The sequence below is a fragment of the Rhizophagus irregularis genome, chromosome 17 (assembly GCF_026210795.1).
Source record: "Rhizophagus irregularis chromosome 17, complete sequence".
Taxonomy (NCBI): Eukaryota; Fungi; Glomeromycota; class Glomeromycetes; order Glomerales; family Glomeraceae; genus Rhizophagus; species Rhizophagus irregularis.
Window position 1 is genome coordinate 1360629 of NC_089445.1, and position 22118 is coordinate 1382746.

General features: G+C 27.6%; 3 protein-coding genes across 3 annotated transcripts; 2 read left to right on the plus strand and 1 right to left on the minus strand.

Annotated features, from left to right (window-relative positions):
* Positions 1-153: 153 nt before the first annotated feature.
* OCT59_009040 (uncharacterized protein) lies at positions 154-8406 on the plus strand (the record flags this gene model as incomplete). Its single annotated transcript, XM_025316932.2, has 13 exons — positions 154-169; positions 243-983; positions 1086-1156; positions 1230-1292; positions 1369-1737; positions 1811-2362; positions 2438-2551; positions 2619-3023; positions 3094-3180; positions 3256-3344; positions 3415-3631; positions 3707-4128; positions 4203-8406. 13 exons carry the CDS (start codon positions 154-156, stop codon positions 8233-8235), a joined length of 7179 nt encoding a protein of 2392 aa, XP_025179293.2. The 3' UTR covers positions 8236-8406.
* Positions 8407-15332: 6926 nt separating this feature from the next.
* Positions 15333-16996, plus strand: OCT59_009041 (uncharacterized protein; the record flags this gene model as incomplete). The annotated part of the gene is made up of 7 exons (XM_025316930.2): positions 15333-15404; positions 15474-15584; positions 15684-15896; positions 15970-16360; positions 16433-16476; positions 16552-16611; positions 16706-16996. 7 exons carry the CDS (start codon positions 15333-15335, stop codon positions 16994-16996), a joined length of 1182 nt encoding a protein of 393 aa, XP_025179291.1.
* Positions 16997-18681: 1685 nt separating this feature from the next.
* On the minus strand, positions 18682-21068 carry OCT59_009042 (uncharacterized protein; the record flags this gene model as incomplete). The annotated part of the gene is made up of 5 exons (XM_066133272.1): positions 18682-18733; positions 18812-18823; positions 18956-18974; positions 19058-19065; positions 19195-21068. The coding sequence occupies 5 exons, from the start codon at positions 21066-21068 to the stop codon at positions 18682-18684; spliced, it is 1965 nt and encodes a 654-aa protein (XP_065999727.1).
* Between the last annotated feature and the right edge of the window lie 1050 nt (positions 21069-22118).

Genomic DNA, 22118 nt, shown 5'->3' on the forward strand with positions numbered 1-22118 from the left:
CGAGAATTTAAATGTAATTTATACATTAAATAAATTAATTTAAACTTCTCGTTTATTATTTTTTTAAAAAAAAACAATTCTAAACTTCTGTCTCGGTTCTGCCACTTTTGACTTATGATAATTATGATAAATTTAATTCGAAATTAATACATAATGGAATACTCTAAGGGTATAAAACTAATTCATTTCGTTGTTATTGTTCTTTTATGAATATAAATTTATTCGATAATTTTTTTATTTAGACACAACGTACATTAGAGATTCGCAAATTTTGGAACCAGAAATTGACCACGTAATAGATATAACGAATAATGAATCACAAAATTATATAGACCCATTGGAAATTGCAACAGTTTCTACGGAAGAAAATGATTTAGATACAATTTCTACAAAAGCTACGGTAGCACCAGTTAATGATCTTCACAATACTCCATCACATTGGAATAAATTGAGAAATTTGGTAGTGGTCGATGAGAATATTCCACAGACGCCTATACCATCGGATTTGTTTAGTAACCAAAACAACAGTAATAATAATAATAATAATAATAATAATAACTCTGATGATGCTGAGAGAACAAGTGTATTGTCAAAATCAAGTTCAAAACGGGATATTTATCAAGGAAATGCTTTGAAGATGTTAAGATTTAAATCTACCGTACAACAAAGATCAGATGTGAATAAAATGGAAAAGGATCTAGAACGATTAATTACTAGAACATATGGTGGTAATATGTTTACAAGCATAGGAGGTAGTGGAAACTCTGCAGGCTCTTTAGGTCCTTTACCTGTAAATGATAAAGGAAATAAACAACAAGTAGATATACTAAGAGAGGATAGTGTAAGAAGTGCGGGGGGTCATTTTAATTTTTTATCGGAACTTTATAAATTATTGAAAAGATGGAAGCATGTGGTGAAATTACCTGACAGTCATCAAATATTATCCGAATTAGCCAAACCATTTTATAATTATCCAGGGAATGGTAGGTTTGATGTTCAATAATTTTTTTTAAAAAATTTATTTTATTTTATATCATTATACGTAATTTTATTTACTATTGTTAAAATTTACTATTGTAATTCAGCCGATGACTGTAATCAATCATTGGATATTTTTGAATATATTAGGGCTACCTATAGGCCTGCAGATCCTGATGTATGTTTTTTAATGTTATAAATCTCCTTTTCTTTTTACATTTAATTGAAAATTTTTTCTATTAATATCAAAGGAAAATTTTGCGCGAATTCAATGGTGTTGTAAATTATTAGAAACGCATCATAGTATAATTAGGGTAAGTTTCAATTTCAAAATTTTTATCAATTGTTTCCGAAAATTGTTTTTTTAGTAAAAAAGTAACTCTTTTTTAGAACCGCCTATGTGATATAACAGAAAAATTGTTAAACGCTACGGCAATGAATTCATATTTTCCTACTTCAGTAGCTGCAATTCATTCACTTATATATACATTTATTCATACATTAGTTGTTACTGCTTCGTCCAATTTAAAATCAGAAGAATCGAACAAATTATTTAAAATGGTTGATGGATTTTTGTCTCGATTGGCCGCTGGAACTTTAATCTCAATTGATCCAGATGAAATGACAATTGGGAATGCTAGAGTACAAATTAACAAATACGATAGTTTGGCTCGTTGTATATTTGTAGAGGGCTTAGTTAAATGTCTGCTAGTTAAAGATGTTCAGCTATGTAAATATATTATGGAGAATCTTATAGGGGTGAGTTTGTGTAATATTGTTAATTTAAATATTAAATTGGCCTAAGTTAATAAATTTGTAATATCTACTTTAGAAATATTGGATAACTCCCGACTTATCTATGCAGTCTTTATATGAGCATATTATTCAATTATTTGCTCAATCTGCAATTGAGATACTAGCTGATCCAAATATGTCGTTCATTGATTCATCAAATCCCTATATTTCATTACCCTATCTAATACTTCATACGCTAAACCAAAATTTACCCCCAAAAAATCTTAGAAGTATGCCATCTCATATAGTAAGATCACTTGTAAGCGTGGTAGTATCAATTTTTGCTCTGCCTTGGCCAGACAATAACTCTCAAAGCTCAAAGAAACAATATAATCTACCAATTAGAAGCTCAAGTAATAATCAAAAAATGAGTGGAAATGAAACCGACAATGAAACTTCAGCTGGGGACATTGATTCAAAATATAAAAATACTAGGCCGAGTTTAAATAAGATTAATGATGGTTTATTAACACCCGGAAGTATAAGACAATCATCGGAGATCGATATATTAAGATTGGCTAAGACATATATTGAGTATTTATGGAATGAAGGATGGAAGAATGAAGTTGTTGAACTTGTTAAAGAAGCTGTGAGTTCTTTTCTTTTTTAAAAAAAAAATTAATATTTATTGTCCATTTATTTACCTTCTTCTTACCATCTTTAGTTTGAACAAGATGATTTAGATAGGATTATCACTATATTTAATCAATTAGTGTTTGGAATAAGTGACTCCATAGGCGATGATATAGTAAAAGAAACCATACCAGATTTGTTTGCGGTATGTTGTTTATTACATTGATTACTTAAATTTGAAAAATTGCTTACATATTGGATTCAATTTAAAGAAAATAGTGAAAATTCGACCAGAAAAATCAGCAAATCTAAAGAAAATACTTTTGTCACTATCCACTAAGTATCGTGCACACTTTTATAAGCCAATCCTTGCTTGTGTTGCGTCGGATAACGAATCAAAAGTGTCCGAATATCTTCATCTCATATCAACTTTGTTAAATTACATGAATGGTGTTGAATTATTTATGCAAGACGTTGAATTGATGAATGTTATAATTTTAAGTGATGTTGGACCTAGTTCAGTTAAAAATGAAGAAGATAAGCATAATTCCAAACTAACTGTTTCATCTACTACTTCTCAAGTAAATACATGGGGCTCAACCACAGTGGGTCAATGTGCTATTATCATGGAGTTTATCTGGATTATCCGAGAATTAAGATTACAACAATCATCTGACGTATGTAATTTTATGATAATATTTAATTTTAGATTACATTGATTCTTACAGTGCTAATTTAAAATTATAGCGTGCCAAAGATTCAAAGCATGATACAATCGCGAAGAAATTTTTGAATGAGCTTGAAAAGCGGTTATCGATATTCATGGTTGCAAAGGTAACCAAATTTGTTAATTAATATTATTATGTGATATTTATTTGGTTAATTTATAAAATTTTATATAATTTATAGGAGAAATCTAAATTAATTCCAATGCCATTGCGTGTATTGCTTTGTAATCTATTCTTTGAAATAAGATTATATTGTAAAACAACTTACCGGTATATTATATAATTTAAATTTTTTTTTTTTCATTTTAAACGTTAATAATACGTGAATATCTTATTTTAGACCAGGTTGGCTTTCCCGAATAATTGACTGGACAGTACATTCTTCGCCAGTAATTCATAGGGATTCCATGTCGTTTGGCTTAAATCAAAATCCATTCACTGCGCAATCAGAGTTAGAAGCAGATAATAATCAACTTAATGAAGTTGAATTCATATTTCAAAGAATTAGAGTTGTATACGCAACATTGGATGATTGGAATTCTTCGGATACCGATAGGGTTATTATTTTTTTCCATTTAATGTTAATTTTTAGAAAAAATGAATTTTATTGAATATTTTTATTTATAAATTAGGACGAATTTTTAGATGTTCCAGTGCCTGCAATACCAAGAGTACCTGTTACTCCTTCAACTCCAAATACTCCAAAAACACCAATCACTCCATATAATGATCTGCGACGCAGTTCGACTGTAGTTCCATCGTCGGGTCCCGCTGTCAATACACCAAGAAGGATATCATCTAAATTACCTAAACAACGTCTTCATAGATTTAATACCTTTTCTGACGATCCTGCATTTTCATTTTTATCTTTACTGGTTGCTGTATTCAACACTATAGCAGAGGAAGAGTTTACTAGGCTAGCACCGCACCTTTGGAATAGATTTTTGAATGACAAAAAGCATAAGCCCTTTGCTTCTGCTTCATTTCTGTTTATACTTTGTGGCGAAAAATCACCTGAAACTGTAAAGGATTTTATCATGAAGGATTTGTACAGGTAAAATTTTTTTTAATGTTTTATATCTGCGTATCTTAATTTCAGTTTTACTAATTAACTATTTACTACTATAGTACAAATGCCCTAGTTCGTGCTATAACTATTTATAAAATATCATCCTTATTTGGTCACCGAAATCAACTTCTATCACAATCTTATGTATCAGATTCGACTCGAAAACGTCCTTTTCGTGTACAGGCACCTGCAATTCCTTATATACCAACTGAACTAGGTACTCAAGATGTAATGATGTACGAATCATCAAAAGAATCGAAAAGTAAAAATTCTCATCATGACGTTGATCAGAGAATACAGGAACTTGGTTGGGAGGTGGTAGATGAATCTGAAACCGAATCGGATCGTTCAAAGCGTATCGTGACACCAATATCACTTTTATCTACTTTCCATCTTGATGAAGAGGTACTTAAGCAAAGAGATGAGGCTACACCTATACAAACAGCTCGTGATAAAATTAGGAGGAATATTCGTAGTGAGGTTATATCAAATATGCAAGGAAATACAAATAAGCGAAGGATTATTTCAGTTCATATTTTAAGTTTCTTCTCTTTAAGACTTGTAGATTTATTAGATGATATTCATTGTGGTGTATATAACCTCGCTAAAGAAATAATAATCTACTTTCTTAGAGATGATCCTCTATTATTCCTGCGAATTTTTTTCAGTGATTTGGGCACGTTAAATTTTGAAACGCAGAAAAAGTTACTCACGAGAATACGTTTCCTTATTTCGATGCAGCATGTTTTCCCGCCCGGATTTACTTATATGTTATTTAACCATCTTGCTGGAATATTAAAATGGTATTCCAGAGATAACAAAGAAAATGGTTTAGGTTTAATGACTTACATCATACCTACAATGGCTGAAATGGTACCGACAGTTAGTAACATACTTGTTAGAGATTTCAAGAAAAATAAGATTGAACATATTCTTTGCAATAATGGGCAGTTCTGGTTTACTGATGGAACCCCTCCTTCAATGTTTCCAAGGGAATTAACTAATGATGAAGTTACATTCAATATACTTGATGTTCCACTAATTATGTTTCAAGTAGCGATGCTTCGAGTTGGACATATACATTTTATGACGAATTATGTTGTAGCATGGCCACAAGAGGTTTATTCAGTAAAAAAAATGATTCACGCATTTGCCCCAACTCATTTAACTGACAATCTAGTGAATGTAAATGAGGAAGAAAAATATTTTCCAGATATTGAAAAGGCACAAAGACGTTATAATGGTTTTAATGATATATTGTCAAGGAGAGAAAAAGACATTAAGTTAATTTCTGCGTTACGAGCAAGGTCATGGTTGAACTTTTTACTTTCAATGTTAAAACGATTAAATAGTAATTATAATGATCGTAGCGAGTTAAAGATTTTTTTGAGTGGTGTTAATGATATCCTTCTGGAACATGCAAATGATTTTGGAATCGTTGGCCAAACCTTGGTTTTATATTTAACAGTTATCACGAGATTCCGTAGACTATTTGATACTAATCGAGGATATTCGATTTTTATTCCTGCGTTGTTTAAAGTCTTTTGTGAATCAGAAAAGATTCCTCCTATCAGATCTGCTATTACTTTTGCATGGTATAAATTCTTTCAAGTTCATGGAGAATCTTTCATTTTTCAAACTCTTGGAAGTCTCACTCCAATAATATTAAAAGGCTCAGCCAAATCAACAGAAGTTGGGGAATGGTTATGTTCATCTCTTTACGAGTTGTTTAAAGCTTTAAGCTCTCCTGTAAAACATTCGGATTCATTAGGAATAGGCGAAGCAGTTGATAAATTAAATATAACTGATCCGTTATTGTTTGATCCACCTCCGTTACTCAACAATACGTTTAGGAGACGAGCAAATAGTGTTGCATCAAAATCAATGGGAGGATTATTAGGAACACAAGATGAGAAGATATTTTCATTGGAAGATTTAGTTAGATTATTCTTGACTATTATTGCTTACGATCCAAGTTCACTCCGAGCTGAGCAATTTGTCCAAGTATTACAATATCTTATACCGCATCTCTTGCAGGAGTCTTCTAGTGTTAGATCATTAGTAGATGAAGGAATGGCAGCGTTAACGGAAGTATTTCTTAAACTTTCAAAATCTTTTAAACATCTAATTTATTCTACAATAAATGCTGAAAACATTAATGAAACGACGGAAAATGCTGGTACTTCAAATAATAAGCCATTTCTTTCAGAGACGAAAGCTCAGGCATTTGGCAAACAATGGAAACAGAACGATAAAATGACAATAAAGAGACAATTTCTGATTTTAATTCAGGCCTATAAAAAATACGGTGGAATATTATCTGATAATTCACATTATAAGATTGCGAATATTATTAGATTAATGCTTAAAGATTATGCTGCTCTTAAAATAAAAGTCTCGACAAATTTCATTAAAGATTATATTAGAGATGCTTTACTTTTCAATACAACATCTGAAGATGGAAAGAAACCAATATTATCATTTTTAAGACAAATGTCAGCATCATTCCGTCAAAATTATAAATCAATTGATTTTTCTGGCTTAATTGAAGGTCTTGTTTTAATCACGTCAGATAGATGTAGGTTCGCAGTCAATGATCAAGCAATATCTTTTGCGCTCAAAGATAAATTTGTTTCATTTGGTTTATCTGTTGCGTTGAAACCTGATTGGGAAGATGAAATTATTCAGCTTAAACTATGTAATAGTATTGTTAAATTATTTGTTGGTTTGATGACACATTCTGATCAAGACATGTTAAGTGAATTAGATAAATACCAACCTTCACATCAATTAATGGCATATATTGTTATTCCAATTTGTCATCAATATTCACCTGAAGAAATATATTTTACTCCAATGGTTTCAAATATCGATTCTGGTGAATCAAAGGCGATCAGTTGTTGGATTCATTTATTAGCATATATCACAAAAGCATGTAGTAGAGATTCTATGATGAGATCAAAAACAACTTTTACTCTTCTTGGTAACAATTCAAGGCAAAATCTTGATGATGATAGTGATAATGAAGAAGAATATGTTGCAAATAAATTTGTCCCTTCAACAACGGAAGCTGCGGCTACATTTATTATAAGTTTTACGGCTTTAAAGATTGTACTTGTACGTGCTGAAAAATATATTACACAAACAAAAGGAATGTGGATTCATATAAATCAATTTATAAGGCAGGTATTAGGAGCAGCTGGAACATCACAAGCCAAATCAGGATTGTACTCTTTAAGTGGATCGCCTACTGCTAGCAATACAAGTATACATATAAATACTGAAACTAATGATGTAAATGTTGACAGAACATCATTTTTGCGTAATAATCATTATTCTTCATCATCTGGAAATGAAGGTTTAAATAATACACGATCATCATTTTCCTCTTCATCGCTTGATTTTGTCTTGTGGACATTTTTAGAGTTACTTTTATTTTATAAATTGCCTCTTAATTTATATTTACGTACTTTTATACATCAAAAATTACAGAATGCATCCACTGGAGTGAATAGTTTAAATTATCAATTATCAATTGATAATTTTCCAAGATCGCCTTCACTAAATAGTAACACTTCAAACCTAAATAATACTAATAATAAGGAACCATATAAAAGAACTAGATGGAAGAGTTGGGGTGGTCCTCCTGCAAGTTTTCAACGGGCAAGTTTAGAAAAAGAAAATGGAAATATAAGATCATCTATTTTAAGACAAAGATCTACATTAAGTAGGGCCAGTTCGTATGGATTAATAAATAGTAATAATGAACCACGAGAATATCAAAACATCACATCACCTTCGGGACAACCTAGTAGAATTAATAGTTTGATTAATGAAACCTTAAATGCATATTCTAATGTTCATACATTAATGGGATATGGTAATATTTTATATAATAGACCAAATGGTTCAAGGTTACATAAGAATGATCAATTCCAAGAATTAAGAGCTTGGAGTTACAAACAAGTAATCGATAAACTAAAAGAAGAAAAAAGAATTGTTATAGAAGCTTATAAAGAAGCCTTTAATGTTTTAGGAAAGGGACCTTATTTTTCTAATGATTCTTATAATGAAATGATTAATAATTTGTAATTATAAATTAGGATTAGAAAAAAAATTTTTTACTATTATTTGATATATTCATAATTTTTCTTAGAAATATAATTTTATAATAATTAATTATATATATATATATATATTTTAACATATATTACTTAATAAATACATTAACTAATGGTTTAATGCCTATCAAATTATGAGGTTAATAAAAATAAATACTTTTTAAAATTTCAAGTCCAAAAGTGGTATTAAGTTTTTGTATAGTTAGAAGTAAATAACTGAATTCAAGAAGAAATGTTTCTGGGTGTTATCTACAAGAAGTATAATAAAAAAAAAGAAAGAAATTTCAAGAAAAAACAATTGAAATTTACTTTTTATTTTTAAAGTAGATTTTAATAGATTTCTTTGAAAATGGGGAATATATTTGTAAGTAATAAAACGAAGTTTTTTTTAATTATTTGATTATGAAAAAAATTGTAAGATAATATATTAATTTAATGAATTATTTCATGATTATGTATAGTGATTTTCAATTACTGACAACCCGGAAGATATATGAATACTATATTTATTTATAATACTGACAAAGAAACCCTTTTTAAGATTAGACTCTCATTAGAGGCTATTGAAAACTTTCAATTCTTTCAATTCCAAATCTTTCAACTCCCAATGGAATTATAACAGCAGTGACAGCACACACATATATAATATAATATGGATAAAAATTTCTTAGAATATTGGAAAGGACTGGAATTGAGAGGATTAAAAGGTTTGGGTAAAAGACATTGGAATATCACTGCAGTGTTAGCATATATTAGTACCATTAAATTTTAATATTAGTATTTAAAAATTATTCTTCTCTTGGATAATTTTCAACTAAAATGGCAAACAACTATCAATTATTTTATTTGATTCAAATGCTTAGTTGAAAAAAATACGAGAGAGACTAAGAAGGCAAAAAAGAAGGTGGATTAGTTCCACCTCTCAAAATCTACTGGAATGCTCATTCCCCGTCATCATCGGAGGATTCCTTTATCATCCATATGGCTCGAGATATTCATAATCAAGTATAAAGACAAGTTTTCTAAACAAAAAAGATTTTATTCACAAGAGAAATAGAATTTATATTCCTCTCTTCTTTTTCGAAAAAAAAAGAAAAAAAAATGTGAAGTGAGAAATTACTTATTAAATACAATGTACAGTATAAACTAGATTATTATATTTAACAAATAATATGCAGATTCGAGATCATATTATTTACATATATTTAATTTCAAATTTGTTAATCCCTTGAGTCTCTAATAAATGCAAAATGCAAAAAAAAAAAATGTGGACAGTTAATTACACAGATACACTTATTATGCTAACATTGTAATAATTCAGTTAGAATTTTTAGAATTTAAACATTAATTTAAATCCCTCTAATAATGATTGACTTTTTTAAATAATAAATTATAAATAACTTAAATCAAAAATGGTAAATTATATATGTACAGATATTAGTATAATGTAGCACGTATTTTCAGGAAAATGGATATTAATCCCAAAAACGCTCTTAAATCATAACAGTGAAAGATTCAAAAACATGATTTTGAAGCATAATATCAATAAATCTTTTTTAAAAGAATTTAAACCTTTGAAAAAATTTTGGTTAAAAATTTATAGATATAAATGTTCGAAATAAAAAGTATTTGGCAAATTATGTACTGTACAGGATACTTAATTTTCCCAAAGGAAAAAATTTTTAAGTATATCCTTTTTAAATATAAGATTGTATAAGTAAAATACCGAAATTAAGCACATCCATATTTATGGCTAAATAGAAAATAACTCACATCCTTTAGAAAGCACTTCATGATAAATCGCCATGAAATTTTTTGTGTATGAAAAATCCATGTATGGCTCAAGTTTAATGTATGTGCTTAATTTCGAAAAATCAACGATAGAGACTTGAGGGGTAACCATGAAAATACCGGGAGCTGAATTGTTCCCTTAGACTTACCAAGTCTAATCCCCCTCTCCTTAAGGACTCTGAGAGCCTCTTAGTCTTCTGAGAGAGGGAGCTCATATCTTACAAGTTGTCTAAAGATCTTAATTATTCAAGAAAAGCGTATTAACCGGCAAGCAGGTCGCATATGGAAGATTTTACCTTACAATTTAACTGTGCGAGTGGGTGGAACTATACTAACTTTGCGTACTTGTATTGTAGCTATCGTGACTTTGTGTGACAAAGATCCTAGCACCATGCCATAAGATACATCCCCAAAAATAACAAATTATTTAACATTTATTTTAAGGTCGTAGATAAAAAAAAAAAAAGAGAGAGACAAATGTGAGTTTCTTACTTATTATATTCTAAATTTTTGTACGACGTTTCTCAAAATACCATAACAATCGTTGAATGATTCATATGATTCATATTAACCCAAATTTAGTCCTATCCTTCCGATTTTAAGCACCACTCGATTTAAGCACAAAAAAAAAAATATCTGATATATGAATTTAAGCACGATTTTAATGTGATTTTTCCATTAAAAAATAAAAAAAGTGGTGCTTAAAATCGGAAAGATACGGCAAAATTATGTTGTGCCTCAGTCCTCAGGTGATGATTTGCGCCAGATTTAAAGAAAGTGATTTTTTCCAAATATGTAAAGATGGTCAAAAGATCACAAACCGGTTCTCACCGGACTACAGTACATACAAAAAGACCGGACCACGTAGGACCGAGTCCTTTTACGGTACTGATTAAATGCGATAAACTAACATGGACCGGCAGTGAGACAGTCTTTAAAAGTATTGATTAGTATTTTATTTATTTAATTATACTTAATTATACTCAAATGTAACAAATTTCTTAAATAAAAAAGATATTTAAAATAATAATAATAATTATTATAATAATAATAAAATATGAATTGTAAGAAGTAATAAGGCGAAAAGTAGGAACAATACATACGGTTCTTTTGATCAGCTGGTCTTTAGTATGTTACTGCGCCATAAATTTCCGGAACCATGATCCGAACCTACGTAGAATTGAATAGGATTTGCTAAAGTTTTAATTCTTAATTATGGATAAAAATTTGAAACAAACACTATATTAAATATATAAATTTAAATTTATTTAAAAATTTTTGATATACGCGAACCATTATGATGCACAAGTTTACTATCGGTTAAATTGTAACAAATCGACATCTGACGCGTATTAAATGTCGTATAATAACATTGATAACATACAGTATAATACTTTCATCCATACAAAAGTTGAAGGTTTAAGAAGATCAGTCAACAAAATAATAAAACGAAAGTAAAGAAAATTTCTAGCAATCTGTAAATCTGTAATTTTGGACTATTAATTAAATTTAATATAAAAGTATTATTCGAAATAAAATGTAACTGAATTAAATTTATTATAATAAATCTCCTAAACATTTTACATGATTTAAAATGAATTAAATTATTAAATTTGTATTTATATGATCTCAAGGCAAAATATATCAGCTGAAAAAGTTTGTAGATCTTTCCTTTTTCTTAAAATAAGGCTTCATAGTGCCGGCCAGTCTGAAGAAATGCGAAGAGGCTCGAGTTGATATAAAAAAAATTTTGATCACGGGGAATGAATTTTAAATTCCTTGCACAAGAATGTTTTAAGTAATATGTCCATGTTAAGAATTAAAATCACTTGAATATGTTTTCATTTACACTTTTATAAAAAAGGATCGATTGAATTCAATTAAATAATCAATCAAACTTTATTGGTTTCTATTGACTGACGATCATATTATTCGTTTGAAAAATTGTATTTTAAAATTCGTAAATTAATTATATTTATTTAGAAAAATATTACCAAAAAACCAATTATTCAGTAAATTTACTATATAAAATGGTTCACATTAGTTTTCAAAAAAAAAAATTAAGATAGGGCGTTAGTAATAGCATACATATTGTAATATTGTCTGTGGCGACTTTACGCGCTAAACGGTTAAAGTGGCGCATAATTGTTGGACAGAAAAAAGAAATTGGATTTATGTAATGCAAAACAAAAAATTCCAAAAGAGAATTCTTAATAACCATAAATATATTAATTATTAAAATCTAAAAAAAAGCCATAACCTTCTTTGTAAAAATCATCACAAGACGGTGTGCAATCCGGATCTGGCCTTATGATATTGCGAAATTTGGAATGTTTTGAAAGGAGATATTTTTAGGTATGAATGCTATGAATTTTTCTATTGTCTTTATTGACTTTTGCGTTAAACACTTTTGGAATTTTTGAAAGGTTTTGGAGTTGTGCTCAACAGGGGTATCACATTAAAGTTACATACCAAACAAATTAAGTATTTTTTTTGACGGAGGCAAAAAAAAATTTTTTCCTATAGGATTTTTTTTTTATTTATTAATATTCTTTTAATATTACGTAGTTTTACAAAGAACGAAAATCCGATAAAAAAAAAAAATTTATAATAGATATTTCTAGATTGTGTACTTATGTACTTTATCATTATAATTTTATATCATTATTTTATCATAACGGAAAATATCGGGACGGAGAACCCCATTTTCGCGAATTAATCTAATCCAGATCAATAAATTAACTAGAAAATATCTGATAAGATGATCTTAAAAGACTAAAAAATAAACATTAAAGTATAAATAAGGCACATTTTTGTTTTTTGATATAGTTTGCCAAAAATATTTTTTTTTAGATATTATTGATTCTGTTATCAATATCTCTGATTTTACATAATGATATTTTTCTAATAAAAACAAACATAAAAGATTATTTATTGATATATTTTTTAGTGAATTAATGGATTCTTTTGATTAGAAATCATGACAATTATAATATAAATAAATCAATTTCATCGTTTAATTTTTCGAGGTCAAAATTTTATTCCATTGTCGGCGAGATTCTATTTCGGTATTCATTTATTATATCATGATGTACATTATGCATTTTACGAAATAATAAAGAATAAAAAAGAGCAATTTTTTTGATCCGATACTGAAAATTGTTCATTTACAGTAAATAAATTCTGTTTCAAAAAAAAAATAAAAAAAAAAATATACATGTTAAAATTAAATGAACGTTTTTTTTTTTGTTGTCATAATAGTTTAACCAAAATAAGAAGGCTAACAAAGGAAGATCGATACACTAACTAAATTAGCAATTATAGTTTGTCACAAAAAAAAATATTTGTGCATGATTATTTAAACGTTCTTTTACTTGCTATTAATTTATGTAACAAATTGGGGATTGTTGGACTTATATAAATCATCACGTGAAATTATTCAAGCACCATAACATATATGCAATGATTGCAATGATCGAACAAATATCGGACTTGACACTCCCGAATCCTGATGGCACCATATTGTAAAAAAATTATGCGGGTAAAGTTAGACCCGTCGCACAGGTTAATGGTACAATCTAATAGGCTGCTTAGCGTATTAGCGTAGTTACTCAATTGTCCCATGGTCAAGACTCTCTTACGTCACATTATCACATCTATGTCACATGAATTTTTGAGACATGACTGCGGCCTTAGTAAAATTATCCTTTAAGTTGTATGTAAAAATGTAATTCATTAATTTTATTTTTCTTTAATAAAAAATTTTTTTTTTATAAACGTATTTTTAAAAATTTTTTTTCGCCAAAATGGTCATGAGATACTATTCTACCATTATTTAAATTACCCTTTTAAGAAATGCTAATGATCGGCTAAAACTTATTCCATTAATGCTCGTAACGCTCGTTGCGTTTGTACTTACTGTATGTATAACGATTATAACGATAACAATTTTTTTTCTAAAACATTCATAAATAATAAAGAAATGGATAATCTATACTTTTTACATATCCATTTTTTTTGCCGATTACTTATGATAATTATTAATTAGGATTAAATTAGAAATCATTTACACGAAATTTTTATAGTATTATTAATTTTATAATTATCAATTCTAGAAAAGTAATCTTTTGAAAGTGATATTAATATTTTTAAAAATACATGACTTTGGTCCTTTCCTATTCATTCGTTTCATAACTCATTTTTGGAAAGCTTCGTTCTTGTATTTATGAATATTATGCATGTAGTCAATCTCTATAATCGGTGTAGTTTATTATTTCTATCCGAATGGATAGATTGGAACGGAGGGAAGTCATTATAATTTTTCCTTTTTTTTTCTTTTTTTTTCCCCCCACAATTTTTTTTCCTTTTTAAACTTTATTTGTGATAATAAAATTCATTATACAACCAATGACATTATGTAATCAAGATTATATAATCAATTTTTTTTTTTTTGGAAATTTAAATAAGATTTATTTAAGGATTTTCCGATACGTTTTTGACTAACATCTGACATTTTTTTCATTGTAAAAATTATAAAAAAAAAATCAAATATAGATCACATTATTTTAGCCCATTTGCAATATCATTGTCATATTTATTACTATAATTATCATAGTTTACGCGTGAAAGCGTTTTTCGAATATACGTCATTGTACAGTATATTAAGTATATTAAGTATATTATTTCTTTTCTCTCTTCTATTTCGAAATTTCTTACAAATGGACGATGCACTAATCACGTAATTTTTGACGAAATCAAAAATATTCTGTACATCTTAAACGTTCGCAAATATAATTTGTCGTTAAATTATAATATCGGTCTCCTTTTAATATACATGGGTTTGAAAAAAAAAAAAATTGGAATTACAAATGTGCTTCTATAACTACTTTTATCAAAGTTAATAAAAAAAAATCTGGGTAATTACAAGTTTTTTTAAAAAAATAGATATTTTGATATATTCATTATCAATAACGGCTTTACACAAATCAATAGATTTTTTTTCGAATGAATTTTTTTGCACATTTTTTCACATGGTAAAGTGAAAATTTCTTTTAAAAAAAATGAGTTTCTGCATATTTTTTTTTATTTTTATAATTTTTATAATAAAAACAAAAAACGGAAGTTACTCTGGTATAAACTATCATGGAAGTTAGTTGCCTTTCCCGGGGTCTTACCTAATACAGCTTACGCCCTTTAAACAAATGACCAAATGTGAAATGCTGTCTAATATCATGTGATCTGATTACGGCTCTCTTTTTTTAATAATTATAAGATACGATGAATTGTTTTCAACAATCATCTAGTAAAGACATTAGATGTCTCGAATTTTTTTCTGGAATAGGTGGATTGGTAAATTATTTATTTCATATCCTAAAGAGGGTTTCTATAAAAAAAGCTTACTTTTTTTAAAAAATTTAGCATTACGCTTTTATTCTATCTGAAACTGGAGGGAAAGTTCTTGCAAGTTTTGATATTAATCTCGTGGCAAATTCTGTTTATAAACATAATTTTGGCAAAGATCCTATTACGGTATTTTTTTTTTCTTGAACTTAACTTTTAATAACATAATATCACTTCACTTCATTTTTAATCTAACAATGAATTTTTATATGAAAATTACTTTTAAAGAAAGCAATTGATTCTTTAACTGTTGAAGATATAGAGAAATACAAGGCTAATTGCTGGTTAATGAGTCCTCCTTGTCAACCATATACAAGAGGAGGAAAATCTTTGGATGAAAAAGACCAGAGAGCAAAGGGGCTTCTTCATTTAATAGATATTTTGCCAAAATTATCAGATTCTCCTAATTATATCTTTCTTGAAAATGTTTTAAATTTTGAGGTTAGTTATATTTCCTTTTTTTTTTAATATTAAACGATTAAGCAATTCATCAATAAAAATTATTTTTATTTAGAAATCAAAATGTCGAGAAAAATTAATCAATCAACTTTGCTTAACAAATTATGAAATAACAGAATGTTTATTAACACCCTTACAATTTGGAATTCCTAATGATAGATTAAGATATTATTTAATGGCAAGGAAAAGAACAAATACTTGTGAATTAAATGATGTAATTTTACCTGATGAATATTTGAAAAATGTAGAAATTAACAAAACTTGGCCATTACCAATTATGTTAAAGAAAGATTATCATCAAGAACAAAATCATTTGGAATCTTCTGAAGAGGATGTATTTAATATTCCTTCATTGAGTACATATTTAGAGGAATTAAATGAAGAAGAGATTAAAAATTATTTTGTTCCGGAAAAATATATTTTAAAAAGTTACAATTTTAAATTTGGTAAGTAAAAAATAAATATATGTATATATATGTTTTTCTTTTTACTAATTGTTATAATTATATATATATTAGATATTGTTCTTCCAACAGATCATAAATGTTCTTGTTTTACTAAAGTAAGAATATAATTAAATGTTATTTTCTTATAATAATAATAAAATGTTAAATAATGATTCTTTTTATATTAATAGTCATATGGTAGTCATCACATATATTCTAGTGGAAGTTTAATTCAAACAAAAAACTTGGAAGTAAGTAAACTATTTTTCTTTTTTAATTGAAAGAATATTGATGCTTATTAAGTATTAATTTTACCTTTTATCTCTAATCTTTTTTTATATATAGTTTACAAATTATAATTTTGAGAATCCATCTTCGTTATTGAATCTTAAGTTGAGGTTTTTTACGCCTGAAGAAGTGGCAAGATTACATACATTTCCTCTTAAATTCCAAAGTTCTATTACACAAGGAAGAATGGTTCAAAGGTCATGTAATAATTTGTTGAAAAGTAACTACAATGGACCATATTTAGATTTTCCCGAAAATATAAGCATTATCCAGAAATATAGATTATTAGGAAATTCTTTAAATTGTTTCGTTGTATCAGAATTATTAAGATACATACTATTCTTATAGATTATATGAGAAGTATTTAAAATAAATAAGTACTAAAATATAATAAAATAAGTATTAAAATAAATAAGTATTAAAATAAATAAGTATTAAATCCGAGGTATACTGTTAACATTTTAGTATAGTACTAAGGTGATTAATTTAAGTCAATTAATAAATGAATTCCTTATATAACCAATATAATAAAATTTGACAGATTATTAATAACAAATATAAAGTTTGTCAGTTTATTAATGAACCTAAAAAATCAACAATTTACAAATTAATGGGTCTAAATGATTTGACCATTATAAAAATTATTGGCTTAAACTTATCATTATTCACTTGGATACTTTTCTTGAACAGACTTAAATTTGCAAATTAATGGGACAAAATGATTTGACTATTATAAAAATCATTGGGCTTAAATTTATCATTATTCACTTGGATACTTCTCCTAAACAGACTTAAATTTGCAAATTAATGGGACTAAATGATTTGACTATATAAAAATTATTGGCTTAAATTTATCATTATTCACATGGGTACTTCTCCTGAACAGACTTAAATTTGCAAATTAATGGGACAAAATGATTTGACTATATAAAAATTATTGGCTTAAACTTATCATTATTCACTTGAGCACTTCTTCTGAACTGGTTTAAACTTATCATTATTCACTTAGGCACTTCTCTTGAACAGATCTTTAAATCTTACATACAAAAATTCTATCATATATTTTTAAATATCCTTTCCTGTTTAGAGAAAACAAAAGTATAGAATGTAATTATCAATTGTAACAGTTGTATATATATATATTGAATTTTTTTTAGATTAGTGATATTATTTTGACTAGAAGTTGGAATTAGTTAAAAATTATGACTGGTTAATCTGACTTATAATCTAAAAAAAGTGATTTATATTTTAGTTAAAAAGTAAATGATTCCTCTTAATTCCAGTCAGAGTTAAAATATTTTGGTCAGAATTAAAATCATTCTGAAAAATTTTTTCTGGTTATATTAGAATTAATCTAAAAATTTTCATTTCATATTATAATCATATTATTTTTTTTTTTAAATATTTTTGTTTTTATTTAAATTTAATTTTTTAGATTCATAAAAATTTGAATCAATTTTTTTTTTTTTTTCTGTTGGATTATTCAACTTATTTAACTAAAATTAGGATGTTTTAAAATGTATTAAAATAATATAATGAATTTTTTTTTTTTGGTTCAACTTACTACATTCAGATAAAATTATTAGATAAAAATATTATAATTTTTGCCAATAAAATTAATAAAATTATTACTAATATTAAAATTGCCAATTCGTTATTTGTAAGAATAATCAAGAACTTTATTCGATCTATATAATTTCGCCATAAGTATTCAGATTTTTTGCCCGGAAATATAATTTGAGAAATAAATATTGATAGGGAGGAATAAAAAAATTCTAAATAAACAAAAAAAAAGGGGTGAATTTAATTTAAAATAGACTCAGGGATAATTTACTTATAATAAAATAAATGAGGTTAATATAAGCGAACGAAATCAACTCATTCGTCATATAAAGGAGGGTATGGTTTGCCGATAATAAAGAATTAAACCGCATACTGGAAAAAAATGGCGACAGTAAAAAATCCATAATTCATTGTATATTATTAATTCTTATTGAGCAAATCTTAATTGTTATTGTTGTATTGTGAGGAGATTATTTTACGGTTAAATCATATATATATTTTTGTGACATGGCATAATATCTACTAAAAAGTGGTACTAATTAGTTTATATAAAAATAATAAATTAATCATACGTAATAATAATACTTTTTTTTTACATACCTAAGTTGATTTCTTTAAAACATTAAAAAAATTGTTGATTCAAGTTATATTACATATATAATTTTATTAATTTTAATTATATTAGTGATTGTTATTATTATATATAATTTTAGATAAGATTAAATTAATTAACGTATATATTACCTATTATAATATGTTATATCTTTATAAAATCATTAAATAAAAATATTTGTTAATTATGGAATTAAAAATTAATTATTATAATAATTTAATTCATAAACTTACCATCAACCCTTTTTTTTAAAAAAAAAGAAAATAAATAACAAAACGAACGGACGTTTTTGAAATTTAAAATTTTTTAAAAAGAACGTATGATTTCAAAATGGGTTATAATAATATCATTGATTCAATTTAAACATCACTGTTTAATTCGTTTTGATGATTGCTCGGAAACATAAACTTTATTATTTACGTTATTTTCGTCATTTTCACTATTAATTAAAGATTGGATTTCCGGATCTTGTGAAGTAGTAATTCTCTCCCAGAATTCTCCAAGACTATTTTTGAAATTTTGAGTGATATTAGGATCTGTAAGATAATGCAATTTCTTAAGCAATCTGAACCATTCTTTTGCTTCGTTTTTTTGTTGATTATCCAAGTCATTCATATCATTAAATTTCCTCTTATTGTTAATAACCAATCTAACTTCTGGCCTATTATAACCATAAGTAATCTCCAAGGGCAATCCAATATTGGGGTCCAATCCAAACAATTTTGGTAAGCTAATTCCGAAAAGTGGCCTAATGATTTCATCATTGTCAGCCAACTGCAAATATGGCAAATAGCTTCTTTTAAATGGAACCTTTTCATTACAGAATTCTAGGTAGATAGAGCAGATAGAATTAAAAGCACATGATGTAAGATGTTCTGGCACGTCCCGCTCTGGAGATTCTTGTAATTTTAGATCCACCCAAATTCTGGATTCGATAATATCTTCAAAACATTTTTGAGTATTTCTAGATTCTGATCCATAAGTCTTGAGAATCCAATAATATAAGTTTGAATGAACCGATAAAGATCTAATCTTGGTAGTTTTAATTGAGTCAACATCGTTAACATCTAACTTGAAACCGACGTTGTAAAAATTCAAAGCAGTCTCTAAAGCTTCTTCAGGTTGATCGATTCTATCGACTAAGAATTCCAATAAATTAGTTTTCTTATGACTTCTCTCGGGCTTAATAGCTTTAATAAGACAGGCAGTAGAAATCGCTGATTTGGACTCTTTACGAATTACTTGAAATGCGCTCATCAAAATATCACCAATTTCACTTAATCTATGTTCAAATAAATGAAATGCCTCCTCCATGACAGTATCAGTCAATTTAAATCCAAGATCGATGAGCTGATTTAAACGAGTAACGATAGCACGTACACCGGGACACTCCCAGTCGCTTGGTGGTGTTGGAGGGAATAAAATTAAAAGAGCGCCTTGCATAACGAGTTCGTTAACATCGTTACAAATTTCATGATACCCGATTTCTTTCCACATAAGTACTAAATCCGGATGAATCAATATTGCTCTGGCTACCACGTTTAGTTGACGACTATTTTCGTAACCATCTTTTGGCGGATACTCCTCATGTGCCCTTGCTTGCATTAATTGAATATAATGCACTGTATCTTCATAAGTGGGTTTTGGACGGGGAGGGAAAGGAATAAACTTTTTATTGATAATTAAATCTTTTATTTCATTGATATTTTGAAGTAATTTTTGAGGAGCAAAATTAATAACGAGAGGGCCTGCGGATAAGAAGTGAAATAGCTCCATGTCGTTTCCTTTAGTTGCAAGTTCTTGATCATTTAAAATACTATATCCTTCAGTAATTAGCTTAGTAAAAATTGGTAAAGGCAGGTTACTGGCCCATGGAGATTGCAATTTCTTTTGAAAAGCTCGAATCCTATCGAAATCAACCTGATTCACGTTATGTTCTATTTTAAGTTCAATGAGTTTTTCGTCATAATTGCCGAAATGCATTAATAGACGTTGAATGAAATAACGAGACAAAATCGCTTTTTTTGACAGTAAAGCCTGAATCACCTCCGGCGTTATGAAGCTATTTCCAAGTCTCACCGCATGGAAAAGTGCGTGTGAGCGACCGTATTTATTGATAAGCCATTCAGCGCGCGCGTGAGGGTCTTTTGATATAGTATACCATTGTCGATTTGTTAAGATAAGCGGTAAAGGAGTGTGTACAAATTTAAAGAATTCGATGTTCAGTTCATATAGCGGTTGCATAGTTTGCACAGAAATTATATTTTAGGATAGTGTTTAAAATTTTTTATGGTAATATGCAACATCTACCAGATTTGGAAAGGATGCACAAAGATACGTAGATTTTTTATTTAAAGCTCTTGAGTTGGGAAAAAAAAAAATACTTCTAAAAAATTTTGTGAAAATTTTTTTACGTATTTTTTTTTTTTGGGTCTCCATATTTTATTTATACAAAATTTTGATTTAATAATTTAATAAGTTAATGATTGCCTATCATATTTTTTGTAACACTGACAACACTAACTCGGGTAATTTCAACTCGGAGAATTTCTTTGTACATGCTTCTCTTTCATTCGAACGAAGGGAGGTTTAATGGTTAATAATAATACTTGCCATTATTAATTACGTCGTATATGTCTAATAATAGAATATTTCAATAAATTTATTAATTTATCTTAGTTTTTATTTTTGAATAATTCAATTCAATCGAAAATAATTTAATGGACGATGAAAAATGATCCATACTTAATTTTTCGGCCGATGTAGACGATTCCACATATTTATATATCTTTTTTTTAGGTATTTTTTATGAAATTTCCTATTTGCAAACTTTTATTTTAATTTTTTTTTTTGATGAAAAGAAGCAAAAGAAATTTTTATATTTATTTGCCTTTCCTTTTCTTTAAGCGATTCCCTTCTTATATTGAATATCAGTTAAACTAATCGAAAGGATTATGTAATATATATACCACAGAATTTTATGTTATCATACATTAATGAGTTGTATTTTTTCGAGCGACGGTCACTTTTCGTTACGATCGTTTAGTAAAAAATTATAAATTAGATTATAGTTATAAAAAAAATTTTTTATCGGAAGCAGCATTGGCTTCTCCTTTGGCTTCTTTTATATACTTGTTTTACATTTTCAATATGGGAACCTTTAAAGTGCTCTTTTTAATAATGAAATTTAGTAAGAGAGAAGGGAATTTTTAACAATGAAATTTGGAAGGATCGACTCAAAAATACGCCACTATTTGAAAGTAAAATTTATAAATTAAGGTTCTATGAATAAAA